General features: G+C 43.3%; 1 protein-coding gene across 1 annotated transcript in view; it reads left to right on the top strand.

The window, feature by feature from the left end:
- DOCK2 (dedicator of cytokinesis 2) overlaps nucleotides 1-14,900 on the top strand; it is a 416,115-nt gene that overhangs the window by 144,870 nt on the left and 256,345 nt on the right. The window contains exon 26 of the mRNA XM_081230991.1: nucleotides 2,245-2,393. Within this exon, the coding sequence (XP_081087117.1) occupies nucleotides 2,245-2,393 (149 nt within the window). The remainder of the gene's footprint in view (nucleotides 1-2,244; nucleotides 2,394-14,900) is intronic.

Below are 14,900 nucleotides of genomic sequence, written 5' to 3'. Positions count from 1 at the left end.
AGAATTTAATTACAAACTGACATTAGTGCTCTGAGAGAAGGGACACAATTCTATCAGAGCCTATAAAGTCTTCTATGAACCTTCCAACCATAGATCATTTCTCTCTTCTGAAGCCCTCATGGCATTTTATGACTGTACAAGTCTGAATTCTTTGGTTGTGAGTGACATAAACCTAGTCTGATAAATTTAACTGAAAATAAATGTATTTGGATGATAGGGAGCCATTCAAGAATCAGAGGAAAAGCTGGGGAACCAGTCTTCAGAGAGGGGAGATTCAGAATAGCCCTGGGAGAGGAAGCAGCAAGCCTCCCCAGGGCACCTGTGTGCAGACAGATGAGCTCCAAGAAAGATAATACCCTTTGTCTAGTGATGATGAGCACAGGCTCTGCAGTCAGACTGGATCCAACCACTTACTAGCTCTGTATACTTGGGCATGTCCCTCTGTTTCCTCATCAGCAAAATGGGAGAAATAACAGTATCTACCTCCTAGACTCATTGGGAAGATTGAAGTAGTTCATGCAAGAAACTTCAAACAGTGCCTGGCACATTGTAAGCATTCGGTATGTTAGCAATGTCAGCAATAACTCTTATTAAAGTTCCCTCAAGGTTCTGATCAAGAGGTTATCCTAATTAGGGTCAGGTACCCAACCCTGGTCCAGAGGAGGGCAGGGAGCCTTATGACAGTATCCCTAGGTTTATATCCCACAGCAGGGTGGCTCACCAGGGTGAAACCAGGGTGCTGTGCCAGAGCAGGTATAGATGCTGGGCTGACAGAACACGAGCTGCTGTCTGATTCTTCCCACCGGCATCTTATTCTGTCTTCTGCCATTGCCCTTTGTTTTGTTGCTGATCACCTCTGTCGTATTTTAAGTACCTAATGGGTGAGAACCATATATTATCTCTGTACTTCCAGAAATACAGTGCCTTCCGCATCGAAGATGTTCAGCACCTACTTGTTGTATTGAATTAAAATAAAGTTGGCATATGTGATTCACATTTCAGCTCTAGAAGCATCTAGGTAGGGATGGCTTGAAATTTGGGGGGATTTTTTGATCTCTCAAGGTTTGCCATTTTTAATAGAAATATAGAAAGAATGCTGTGTAGGATTTCAGAAACTTCTAGGTGTTTCCTGAGACAGCAAAGCCAAGAGAGTTACCCATCTTTGCAAAGGTTTTAATTTATTTAAAATGAAAGTCGTGGTGTACAAGGGTACAAGTGGAAAGTTGTTTGGTTTTGTACTGTTTATGCCAGTGAAAAATGTCCATCAATAGGCGTATGACTAAATGAACAAATACGTCCATAATAGAGAATACTATAAAACAGCTATAAATAATTAATGTTGATCCTTATATGTAATAACATAGAAGGTGCTCCAAAAAATATTGGTGAATGAAAACAATCAAGGTACAGAACAATATGTGCAGTATAGTCCCCTTTTATAAAAAGGCAACAAAACCAAAATGACATTAAATTTTTTATACTGATAACATACATGTGTAAAACATATAAGAAGATCTTGAAAGATGATCATCACAGTGCGATATGTTTTACTTAAATGAAAAGCCAAATCAAAATGATACTACATATTTTGTACTGGTATACAAACACACATACATACATTTTTATATGCACATACACATACATCTATATAGAATGGAATAACTGGTTGGTTGCCTCTGGGGAGTAGGGGTTGTGGGAGGGGCCAGAACTGTGAATAATGTTCTAAGGAAATCTCACCCTAATTTTTTAAAAAATTAATTTATTTAATTTATTTATTTTTGGCTGCACTGGGTCTTTGTTGCTGCGCGTGGGCTTTCTCTAGTTGTGGCAAGTGGGGGCTACTCTTGGTTGTGGTGCGCGGGCTTCTCATTGCGGTGGCTTCTCTTGTTGCGGAGCATAGGCTCTAGGCGTGCGGGCCTCAGCAGTTGTGTTACATGGGCTCAGTGGTTGTGGCTCACGGGCTCTGGAGTGCGGGCTCAGTTGTTGTGGCACACGGACTTAGTTGCTCCGTGGCATGTGGATCTTCCCGGACCAGGGCTTGAACCCGTGTCCCCTGCATTGGCAGGTGGATTCTTAACCACTGCGTCACCAGGGAAGTCCCTTAACCTAATTTTTAATATTTGCATTTTTTACAAGAAGAATATATTCATGAATTATTTATTTAATGAAATGTTATCTAAAAAATAAAGAAAAGAAGCTAAAAAACGAGGAAGCTCAGATGCCTCTGAACTGCCTTCATTCCAGAATGCCGGGACATTTTGCTTCCTGTCATCACCAAGGAACTGAAGGAGCTGCTGGAGCAGAAGGATGAGATGCAGCACCAGGTCCAGGAGAAGAAGTACTGTGTCGAGTTACTCAACAGCATTTTGGAGGTCCTCAGCTGTCAGGATGTGGTGAGTCTTCGTGATGATGTAGACGTCCTGGACTCAGACTAGGGCTGAGTTAAGTTCTAAAATATTGATGCTGATGAATAGCAGTCGAAGTCTAAAGATAAAAGTCAATGGCTTTCTCAGTGGGCCTACTTTTCCAGTGACTAATTCCCTGGCTGTGAAAGACAGCTTGGGGACTAGAGTTAAGCATGTAGCATTTTGTCACCATATTTCTTGTTGGACAGGCTTTCTCAGGGTGTAGGTATGGACATACTGCAGACTTTTTCGATTGCCTGTCCATTTACTAAAGCCCTGGTTTGCAGGGATGAGGGTAGGAAAGTTTTTCTATGTCTACATAGCCAAGAAAACCCCACTTACCTGCTTTCTTGGCTGATTTTCCTTGGTTTTGTTTCTCCAGTTATCTCCGGCAGTGGTGAAACGGTTAAGACTCTTTCTGGATGAGCAGATTGCTCATGCCTAGACCCTTGAGATAGGTTGAGGCATTAGGTGATGATAGAGAGATGGCTGTGGCAGTGAAGCCAATGTAATATTGGTCAACGTCATTCAGAGATTAGGTAGGAATGAGACCAAAAGGAAAGTCTCAGTGGGGGTAAGTAGAGGGCTTCTAAAGGGCAGAGTCTGCAGAAGGATAACGAGGGAGATGGAGTGGTGATAATGGGAAAGACTGAGAGGCGGTGATTAAACACAGGACTAGAATTCTTGAGACTTGGAAGACAGAGATAAACATTCGTGATTTGACTCAGGTGGTTCCTTTTGCAGCCTTACCTTGTCCTTGAATAATGTCCAGGAATATCTGTCCTTATGTGGGCTGGTTTCAGAGGACTGGGTAGACCCAAACAACCAATAAATCTTCTCTAAGTATTTGTGTGACCATTCTCTCCAACCCCTCTCCTCCCTAGAAAATCCTCAGAGAAGGGCTTTCTGGATGAACGGTGTCTATGGTTGACTGTATTAGAACACTGCAAAACAATATTTTTTTTCCTGTGCATATCCAGTAGTCAACCATTATTATCAATTTCCCTGTATGTCTCTCTCCTGTCTTGTCCTTTCTACTCTTACCATCCTAATTAAGTTTTTCTTATCTCATTTCTAGGTAAGTGAGATACATAGCTAGCTTCATTTGTTCATTCATTCATTCATTTGTACATATGATGTACCGAGTACGTGCCAGGCATTGGGTACACAAAGGCATGTCTTTTTTCTTAAGAAAATACTTATAAACATATAAATAAGCAATTGCAATATAATATAATGACTAAAATCTAGATGCATACTAGGGGGTACTGGAACTACAAAGACTGTGTGTGTGTGTGTGTGTGTGTGTGTAATCATTTTTGTCAAAGAAGCCTTCACAAGGGAAGTGAAGCTTCAGCTGGGTGTTCAAGAGTGAATAGTTAATGATCACAACTGTTACTTAATTTGCTGTTTTCTAGGCGTTGTGCTAAATGCAATCCAAGCCTTCTTTCTGCTCACCTGATCACTGCTAAGGATTATCATTCCCATTTTATAGATGAAAACCTGAAATTCACAGACTTAAAAGTTCAAGGCCAAACAGCAAACAAATTGTAGGGTGATAATCGAAACCCAGGTTGGCCCAACTCCAAAGTCTGCGTAATCATAGGCATTGGGGATATAAAAGCATGGTCTTTTCCCTCTCATTTTTTCCTATCCTCATCCTTTTTTTCAGGGAGAGGGAGTATAAGGCCCCAAAGCTTGGATATCTAAAATTCACTCTGTGAGAATGTCATGATGATGGTGTTATTTTCATAAGCATGTTCACTAGCCAGCTATTGAACTGGTTCTAGTGTTTGTTATTCTATTTTATTGTTTATTGTTATTTTAAAAAAAAATTAAGGGAATGTTTGCTCTTACTCTCACAGTGTAAAAACATGATGGTTGGCCTATTATTTCTCCAGAAACTTCCCAAAGAATGTTGCCTCTTCTTGTTGAAAAGAATTTACAATGTTTCTTACATTTTAGTAGTGCTCACCTCCCTTTTCATGGGGAAAGAAAATCCTAGATGCTTGGGACTACACTAGTGGACCCTGGTTTGAGGAACAAATTTATAACGTGTTCTGCCAGTTTCCTGATTTGGGTAGAGGGATGGCCCCGGTACACAGTTTATTTGTTACGCAGCGATGCTAGGCTCTGCCTGTCCCATGGGAGTGGCCCCCTAGAATTCTATGCTGGCAGGTTGTCATCATTTTGCACATTGGGTGACATCAGACACTGGTGAGAAGAGGCTGCTCTCTCACACACCCTGAATACTTGGGACTTCAAAGCCAAGAAGTAAGTGGGAGGCTCTGAGCTCCCCTTGGTGGTTTGTGGCAGCTGGACTTGAGGCGTGTGGGTGGTGTGGTGTCACTCCTCACTGCCTCTGAGCGCACTGCTTTTATAGTGACTTCTGAACGTGGGGACTAGCCCGCCTCTTTCCCAGGATGAGCAACTGTCTTTGGTGATGAGTTGTTAAATACTGTTATTACCACTGGGTTTGGTACAACGTTGGTACAGCGTGTGAGCTTCACATATAACTTCTCCAGCTCGTGAAGATGGAAATCTCTCCTCTTCTCAAAAGCTTTTTCTCTCACGAAGAAGATTCACTCAGTAACCACTATAACTTTGAGTTAAACCAGAAATCAGAAGTTGCAAAGTATCTAATCTAAATCTCTCTTATTCTAGTATATGGCAACTGTCAACTCTGGCTACACATTACATCACCCGAGGAGCCTTTTTAAAAGTAGCTGTTGCTAAGTTCCAGTCCTAGTTGTTGTGATTTAGTTGCCTGGGGTTGGCCAGGGCATCGCAATAATGTGTTCACCAGGTGATGATAATAGGCCGCCAGGGTGGAGGACCACAGTTCTAGTGCAGAAGGTCTTAAACATGATAGTACATCCCAGTAACCTGGAGGGGCTGTTAAAACAGGTTTCCGATCATTAGGTTTGGAGAATGGGGCCTGATCATTTATTTATTTATATTTTTAAAAATATTTATTTAGGCTACACCGGGCCTTGTCTGCAGCACGTGGGATCTTTGTTGCAGCATGTTTAGTTGCAGCATGTGGGCCTCTTAGTTGTGGCATGAGGACTCTTAGTTGAAGCATGCATGGGGGATCTAGTTCCCCGACTAGAGATCTAACCCGGGCCCCCTGTATTGGGAGCGCAGAGTCTTACCCTCAGGACCACCAGGGAAGTCCCCTGATCATTTATTTTTCTAACAAGTTCCCAGATGATATGGATACTGCTGGTCCAGGGATACACTTTAAGAACCACTACTCTAATGTGACCTAATTTTTTTTTAATCTTCAGTATTCACTGGAAATGGAAGAACAGTTGGGCTCATCCTCAGTTCTTTACCGTCTTAATTGAAGGGCCCTTTCCAGTCTATAAAACTTTTCATCTTCCAATATGGCATTTAATAAACCATAAAACGGCAGTCTTCAAACACATTCATTTGTACTCATGAATTCATTTTTATGCAGTAGTGGGGACATTGCCTGTGCAAAGATCTGACTTTGAAAATCCAAACCATCAGGTGTGCTGTTGGTTTCTTCAGGGACTAACTCTTCAAAATTGGAAATTTTGGAGAAAAATTCAAAAGACTCCCAGGATAAACGTCCTGGATTTTTCTTCTGGTTGTTTGGATCCTCTCTGTTCATAACAACATAGCCATCTATTTTTTTTACTGACTTTTTCTTGGCACCATGGGATAGTCCATCTCTCCAGCCCAAGAATGGACTATACCTACCTGAACTATTGCCCAAGGGCAGAACCACGTGTAGAAATTTAGCAATTACAATGCAGTATGCCAGGCTTCCTTCTGGGGGGCATTGTGTGTTTGGGGGTTGGGAAAGAATGCTTGTCTTCAATAGATTGTCATCGTTTGGGTAATTACAGCCCAGCACAGCAGGCCTGGCATGTGGAAGCTATGTTTTCCTGTTATTACCGTATTCATTGTAACCCTGGGTGGCATATGACTCAGGGAGGGATGTCCACCTAAGCCTGGATGTTGATATTTTTTTAAGGATAGTGTTAAATCCCCTCACTCAGCTTGCTTGCATTGCACTTAACATAGGAAAGGGACAGGCTCAGGTGAAGGATGAAAGGTCTTCTGCCTGTATTAACTCCTTTTCTCCCCCTCACCGAGAGCAAGTTTAATTGTCAACTTAGGTTACTTTGAAAGGTGGTTTCACACTGCCTTTGTTCTGTGCCTTGCTGGCTGCCAAGTAACTCATAAAATTTAATTTTGCTCCAGACCCGGAGGGAGTTGGCTTTCCCCCACCCCGCTCTTGAAGCAGGCTTTTTGTTTCTATGTTTCATTCCTCTGACACAGACGGGAGAGTCGTCATGTTGAACCCTGCTTAGCAATCACAGAGTGGGTAAAGGTGACTCCTGGCTCTGAAGAGAAGTTGGTGTTGGTTGTATCTGCATCATGAAGGCAGAGAAGGCACGGAATCAGCTTAAAAAATAAACCCTTGGAGCCCATTGACTAAACCTGAGGGGTTTTACTGAGGCCCTCTGTTAGTCATGATTAGTTTGGGGTTTCTGGTGTTTTTATTCATCAGCTTAGACACTGGTAGAGAGGGCTTTTGCTCGTGCTTCTTCTCTTGTTTGAAATTTCCTTTCCAGTTCCTGTTCTTTTTATGCAAGGAAAACCCTAAACTCCTTTTAGCTTCAGCTCAGGTAATAGTTCCTTTCTGAAATCTCACTTCCGTGTGCTCTCCACACACACCCCTCCCACACCTGCCAACCTCAAGGCAGGTTTAAGGGCCTCCTTCTCTGTGTTCCTAACTATGTGTTCAGACCGATATCACAGCGCTAATTGCTTTGTGTTGCCCTTTCCTGTGTGTGTCCCGTGCCAGGCTTTGCGCACAGAAGCTCAGAGAGCAAGCCTCCCTCCCCCAACTTCACAGAGCTTACACTTTCAGCCTTCCCTCTCGCCATTTCCACTCATACTCTCCATCTCCTGCTCTATTAAAATTCTTTCAGTCCCTCAGGGGCCACACTCTGTCTCTTCTGGGCTGCTGCGTGTGCTGTTTGCACTTGTCGGAATGCATCACCTCCTCTCTCTGCCTAGCTAAATCCTACCTAATATTCAGAAGTCAGAAGAAATGGCGCTCTCCCCAGGAAGCTTTCTCTAACCCTCCTCCACACCCGTCTCTTGTGGCCCATAGCGCTTATGCCTGCTCTGTCATAACACCTGGGCTCTCATCCTCTGTGGCCCCATCTGCCTGTGTAATTGGGAGTGCCCGACCCTAGCCTGCCCTGCCCTGCAGCTCTCCCCTTCCCCTTGCCCATCCCGCACAATGCCTATCTGTTGAAGGAACGGTTAAGTGAATGAATATGACTCGTCCCAATCAATGGCAGAGACTGATTGCTCCCTTGGGTCTTCCACTCTGAGTGCTAGGAGGGTGTGCTCCTAACTCTTTTTGTCTTCCTTGGGTGTCAGGTGCAGGGGTTGAATTAATCACACTCAGTTTATGACACTTTATCCTCATTGGTCTGCGCAAGGCCCTCTCTTGTTTTGTGTGTGTGTGTGTGTGTGTGTGTTTCATACCTTTATCCCTGTCTCCTGCTTCCATTCCCCTACTTCCCTTACCTGCTATGGGCGATTTGCCTACTGTGTTGAATACACATGTGTGAGTTTGGGTGCATGTATTTTAAAACACACAAACACAGGGCTTCCCTGGTGGCGCAGTGGTGGAGAGTCCGCCTGCCGATGCAGGGGACACGGGTTCGTTCTCCGGTCTGGGAAGATCCCACATGCCGCGGAGCGGCTGGGTCCGTGCGCCATGGCCACTGAGCCTGCGCGTCCGGAGCCTGTGCTCCGCAACGGGAGAGGCCACAACAGTGAGAGGCCCGCGTACCGCAAAAAAAAAAAAAAAAAAAAAAAACACACAAACACATACACTCACCCTCATGTCTCTTCCTTACAGAGGAGTAGACATTGACTGCAAAAGGCCATTGGCATCTTCAGTTCTGTCAGGGTCTCCATGGGCGGGGAAGGGAGTAGTCTGCTTAGAGGGTGTTCTCGGTCTAGCGCCACCCCTGACCTACCGTGTGTGATAGAAGCAGACCCTGCCCGTCTGTGCTTGGGTGTCTGCCTCTGAAATTCGAGGCTCTCTGAGAATCCCAGGCACCCTGCATGATGCAGGCTTGAAGAGAGGCTAATGCTGCCTCTTTGCATTATCATTTAGTTTCCAGGATCAACATCACACTGCAAAAACAGCAGGGTTTTCTTCTAACCTATCTGCTCCCTCGTATATCATATAAAAGGTAGGGAGACAAGGCTTGCTGAAATGTTTTTGTCTGTGGTGCATTCCAAACAGAGGACAGCCAGTTAAGTCCTAAACTTAAAGCTGAAATAGATGAGAATCCTGTCCCTTCTGCTGCGTCCAGGGCCATTTCTTTTACCCATTGCTCTTCCTCTGCAACCGTGGTATTAGACGTGCCCTTCCTAGGCCAGTGGAATGACATTACGATGTCATGGACCGTGACATACAGGATACTTTCTCTCCTGGCACCTTTTAGCCTGCAGAGTGCTTTCTCATACATCACAGTTGTTTGTTTCTGGCCACCACATGGCAAGATTAGCTTTATTAGCCCCATTTTTTTTTTTTTTTTTTTTTGTGGTACGCAGGCCTCTCACTGTTGTGGCCTCTCCCATTGCGGAGCACAGGCTCCGGACACGCAGGCTCAGCGGCCATGGCTCGTGGGCCTAGCCACTCCACAGCATGTGGGATCTTCCCGGACCGGGGCACGAACCCGTGTCCCCTGCATCGGCAGGCAGATTCTCAACCACTGTGCCACCAGGGAAGCCCTATTAGCCCCGTTTTACTGGTGAGGAAGCCGAGCCTCAGAGAGAGACTTGGTGACATTCCTAACTAAGGTCAGAGAATTAGTAAAAGGCAGAGCCTGCAGGGAATCACCTCATCTCACTCTGAAGTCAGCCTTTCACACACCACAGTGCCTTCCATTACTTCATTTATACTCTGCCATGTAAGAGCACTTTACCAGCATTATTTCCCTGGTGGAGGTAAGAGCACAAGCTTTGGAGTTAGGCTGCATTCACGTATCCATCCCACAAATACGTAGAAAGCACCATGTGTACTACAGTACATGCTAGAGCTATAGGGGTGAGCAAAGCTGGGGTGCGTCCTAGCTCTGCTTCTTATTAGCTGGGGAACCTTGGGAAGTCATGTAATCTCTTGGTAAAAAGGTGGTTGTTCTTTCTCTGGCTGTGTCAGGATTACAGTAAACAAGAACATCTGTGAGAGCATGCAGCCTTGTATTTGGCATATAATCCGTACCCGATACATGTGGTTTTGCCTCTTCCTTCACTATTCTCCTTCCCTCCTATGCTCCTTCCACTGTTCCAGGCTGCTTCTGAAACATCCCTGTAATTATTTTAAGAACAGTTAAGGGCCAAGTGGTCTCCAGGAAGAATGGCAAACAGGTTCTGAGCCTGGGGAGGACTTGGTACCCCATTAGCCCTGGCGGCAGCCAGATGCTTTGGAGCCCTCCAGATGCTTTGGAGGCGTCATGGGAGGCTTGCCAAGAAGCAGCAGATACTGCTGCTGGAGCAATGCCATTGCCTGCAGGGCATCTGGACCTCATAAGGTTTCCTGGAGAGACTGGAGAAAAGTGTCATCCTGCTGTGTCATCCTGTCAACCCATTTCCGGGGTTCCTTTGGGTTATTCCGGTACTCGGGGGCTCAGGATCACCGCTGTATAATGGGGTGGTGTGCTGGAGCTGGCTCATCCCAGCTCATGAGAACCAAGTTTTAAATTTTTAGGAATTTTGTGAGTTATTTGTTAGATAACAGCCATTATTAAAATTTTATATAGATATCTATAACTAATAAACTATATTGAAATCAAAGGTAATAAATACATACTCAAAAGTATCACTTCCTAATTATCTTTCCATATTTTATTCTTATCTGTGTGCTTGAGGTTATTTACATTGTTGTGTCTGTATGGTAGAAATACATACAGATATTTAATATTATAGATACTAATATTTAAAGCTCTGCTGCAGCCCGTTTCTTCCCAGTTGTGTTCAGTGATGTCACAATGGTAGCTTGAAATCAACCAGGAAGGAAGTACTCTTACCAGAAAATTGACAAACACTTAATATCCAGACTTGTATTTTTTCCCTTCCTGGAGAGACAGTTGATAAACATTTACCAGCATACCACTGTCTGGGACTCAAAGGAATTGCCCCAAATGAGAAAAACCCACAGGCACAGGGGAGCTGCCTGTGCACTTCCGTTCTCCCTAGCGACCCTGGATCTGCTGCTTCTAAAGGTTCTCATGAGACTGGACAATGAAAAGATGCTCCAGGGATGTAGCAATTTAAAGACAAACTAAACCCCCAACCTAGAGCAGAGATAAAGAAATGTGTTTCATTTCCCATGACAATTCTTACTGATTAGCAATGGCTTCTTTCCTAGTAGTGTGGAGAATTTTGAAGACTCATGTGGGCCAGTGAGAAGAGAGCCCAGATTCCTGCATAAGTGAAGGTTGGGGTCAGGCAAGTGAGGCACTTGCCTGGGGGTGGGGCAAAGTATAAGTGGGCACCAGAAATTCAGTAATCAAGAAAAAGAATATTTCAGTGCAATATTTTTAAAAATCAGTATTTTAAGATTTTGTTCGTCATGCATTTTTTGCATTAATTTATATTTTTTTAAAATGTAGCATTAAATTTTATTTGTCTTGACTAATGAGTTTCTTGACACTCCTGAAATTTTGCCTCCTGGGCAAGTGCCTTGATCACCTTACCCTCTCACCTCAGTCCTGGCTCTGTATGGAGGCTTCAGTCAACACCAGCAGCCTGCGATGGCAAAGCGAGACTCTGACCCATGAATGGGCAAGCTGGCAGCTTGCAAGAGTGGAGAAGGTACCTTTCCATTCACCCCTGTTCACAAGACTGTGGAGGACGCTGTGAAGATCAGTGTCTGTAGGGAACCCTTGCATAAAAACACAACTTGAAAGGGACAGTCATTTACACTAAACCTTCACTGGACCAGCCACTTGTTTTCCAAAAAAACATTTCTTGCATAATGTTTGAATTAAATCTCCTGTTCACAGTTGGGAGGCATGAGTTAAAAGCCTGCTCAGCAGCAGAAAAATATAGCTATATTTGGTCCAGGTTACAGTTACTGAGGGAACTATAACTTTGATTTGCTCAACTGGTATAAATGTAAATCCTTAAGTGAAATGAGTTAAGTGGGGAAGGAAGGTCTCTGTTTCTGAAGATGCTTTTGATCCACAGCTCTGTCTATAGAGCCCCAGCCGTCACAGGCAATCTGGGGGCAGCAACCGTGACTACGCTAGGGTCGTTTCCAGAAAACCACCCAAGAGTTCTAGAATGGACATTTTGTCAGGGCGATTTTAGATCATATTAGTCTTAGAGATAAACACAGTTGATTTAGCAGCCAAGATTAGAAAAGACAATGTTTAATTCCAGCACAATTTCTCCAAGCAACATAGCATGCTGAAGTTGTCTTTCACTCATTATTTATTATTTTTTCCTTTACCTGGAATACAAACTCAACGTAGCTTTTCTCTGCAACCACATTTCCTACTGCTTTCAGTGGCATTCTGGGTTCTGGGGAGACCCCTCTTCCTCTCCCACTAAGCCTTCCTGCTCCTTGCTCTCTCTCTGTCATTTACCTGTTTCCTCCATCTGAAAAGCATTTTTTTTTCTTCCTTCTTCTTGTCCTGAGGGCCTCCAGTTGGTGGTTCACAGCCTGAATCTAGCCCACAGATGTGTTTTGATTGGCTTGCCAAATTATTTACTAAAAACCACAGTCCCACCACTTCCTAGTGTTTCCTAAGTGTCTGTTCCCATGCATTTGTTTCTGTCTCAGCCTTGTAAGTATCTCAGCTGTGACTCCTGAAAGCCAAACCTTGCCCTTCCTGATAGACCCAACCCAATTCCCCTCGCATTAAGAAATCATCCCCGATTCTTTTTGCCCTACCTTAGTCACTTTCCCTCCTGCATGCTGACAACTTCTGGCTTATCATAGAATTTAGCACTTAATTGTGTGCAGTGTTATGTTTGTTATTGTCATATTGGACTGTCAATATGGACTGTCAATAGGACTTCAATATGTTAAAGCAGGACTAGCACTTTTTTGGTTATTTCTCTTTTCTAGGAAGGTGATGTCTTTCCACCTCACTAAACATTAACTGAGCACCTACTGTTTGTCAGGCACCGTTCTAGGCATGGGGGCGGGAGGCAAAGGTGATTAAGACAAAATGCTCCCTCCTTTACAACTACCTCTGAGACCTATTTCCCAGTACTCCCAGCTCCAGTCCGTGGCCTCAATGGTCTGTTCATTTTAGGGGGCACACTTGCCCTGCACCTTTCTCCATGGTTAACATTCCCCCTACTGCCACCATGAGCTCTCTCTGAATATCCAGATCAGAGCTATTTTGAAGCCTGGGTTAATTCTCCTTATCTCTGACCCCCCAGCCCATTTCGAAGACATGTATTTACCCCTGTCTCCTAGAATTTTGACATAGACTACCATTTACTGGAAGTGCTCTTGTGTGGGTGTCCTATAGCTGGTTTACAGACTCTCCATGGATAGGGCTGATTCGGTCTTATATTTTTTTCTATATTTGTACATTGCCTGGGCATAGTGCCCAATTCCAAGAAGATACTCAATAATTAATCTTTGTGGTTTGATTGATCCTCCTATCTTCAATTAGTCTACTTTCTAGAAATACATGCTGACACTAATTTTATTTTTTATACTCAGAAGAACCTAATGAGAAAGGTAAATCTGCTGCTGTTGCATTAAAACCTCAGATAAAAAGCAGGTACTAACTTTGAGTACTGTTGTGCTCCCAAAGTTGTTATATATCAGTTTAGAATTCAGCATGCATTTTCCCACAGAAATAATGCAGAAGAATAATGGTGGTCAAATTGCCAGGCCAGCCTGTTTGAGCATATTTAATTAACCTATAGTGTAACTGAACTCTGGACAGAGGGTAGAGGCTCATATTTATGTGTCCATATCACATGAATAGTTTACAGAGATGGTAGGTACTTCACCTTACCTGACTCTCATCACATTTTGCTCACCTTTGAAGTGTCTTTTAAGCCTCATGGATGCAGGGACTGCATCTATATTGTTCACTGCCATATCCTAACATAGCACCTGGTACAGACTGTGCAGTCAGAAATACCTGTTGGTTTTCATTGAGTTAAATTCTATTTGAAAGATTATGAACTTTGGAGACACATAGACCACGGATTCAAATCCCAGCTTCACCACTAGCTAGCTGTGTGATCTTGGGGAAGCTGTATGCCCTCCCTGAGCCTCAGCTTCATATTTTATTAGCCGTGGCTACCATGTTGATACTCAGTATGTGTTTCTTCTTTCCTTCCCTCTTGCCCTGAATTAATCCCTCAAAAAGTATTTGATTAATTCATTAATGATGTCTGCTTTCCATGCTGCATTGGTTGAGGTGATGGTGACAGGGAGGTGATATTTGATATCAGAACCTGCAACAGTTTTTGAGACCATGTGAGTTCTGTATCCAGCTCTAGTTCTGTGACAGTCTGTGTGATCTGAGGCAGGTCACTCAAGTATATCTGTGAAAGAGTGATGATGGATTTCAGTTATTTTCAAGCTTTTCCACCGAAGTCTCTCTAATTTCAGGTGAATGAATATAAACTCTCAATGTTCTGGGGATCTTGCCCAAAGGTTGAATTTATTTGAATTCAATCTCGTGTCTTATCTTAATTACTCATACATACTTTATTTTCTAATTCATGATAGATTAATGTTTTAAAAGTATTACTGTTATTTGTGAGTCACCCATAAATGAAGGTTTGCTATAAGCCAGATGCTTTGTCAAGGACCTTATATACAGAAATCAACTCTTACCATAATCTTGTGAGTAAGCCATTATCATGCCCTGTTACTGATGAGCAAACAGCAAATTAGCAGCAGAGTCAGAATTCAATCTGTCTAAATCTAAACGTTTCCCCTACACCTCCTTAAGGGGTAGGTAAAAACAGACTTCCCTTGGCCATCAAGTATATTAATAAAAATGCTATGCCATGTTAACTGGAAAAAGCAGAACACAAATTGTCTGCAAGCTGCAGAGGGATTTCTCAAGCATGAGAGCTTGAAGGCATCATAGAAGAAGGATTTAGATATGTTTCAGGGCTGGATTATGGGTATATTATGTCACTTTTGTTCCTGGTAATATTTGTGCAATAAATAATGACTTTAAATAACTACTCTGTGTAATTTAGAAGTATACTGAATGGATAAAGGGATAGTTGATTTTGTTAGACATTATAATTTTTCCTGTACATTTTTGTGAGGGATCAGAAATGTAAAAATGCAGGCAAAGCTGATATTTTTTTATGTCCCCCTCTGGCTTGACAAGCATCACTGTAGCTGTGAGTAGGTAACAAGGCAGCTGTGCCTCAAAGAACCTTATGGAGAGGCACTAGAAACCTCATAAGCAGAGTTTGAAAGCAACC

This window comes from Mesoplodon bidens (genome assembly GCF_964165515.1).
Source record: "Mesoplodon bidens genome assembly, chromosome: 4".
In the NCBI taxonomy this organism is placed as follows: Eukaryota; Metazoa; Chordata; class Mammalia; order Artiodactyla; family Ziphiidae; genus Mesoplodon; species Mesoplodon bidens.
Note: the sequence above shows the minus strand (reverse complement) of the source record. Positions and strands in the feature narration are given on the sequence as shown.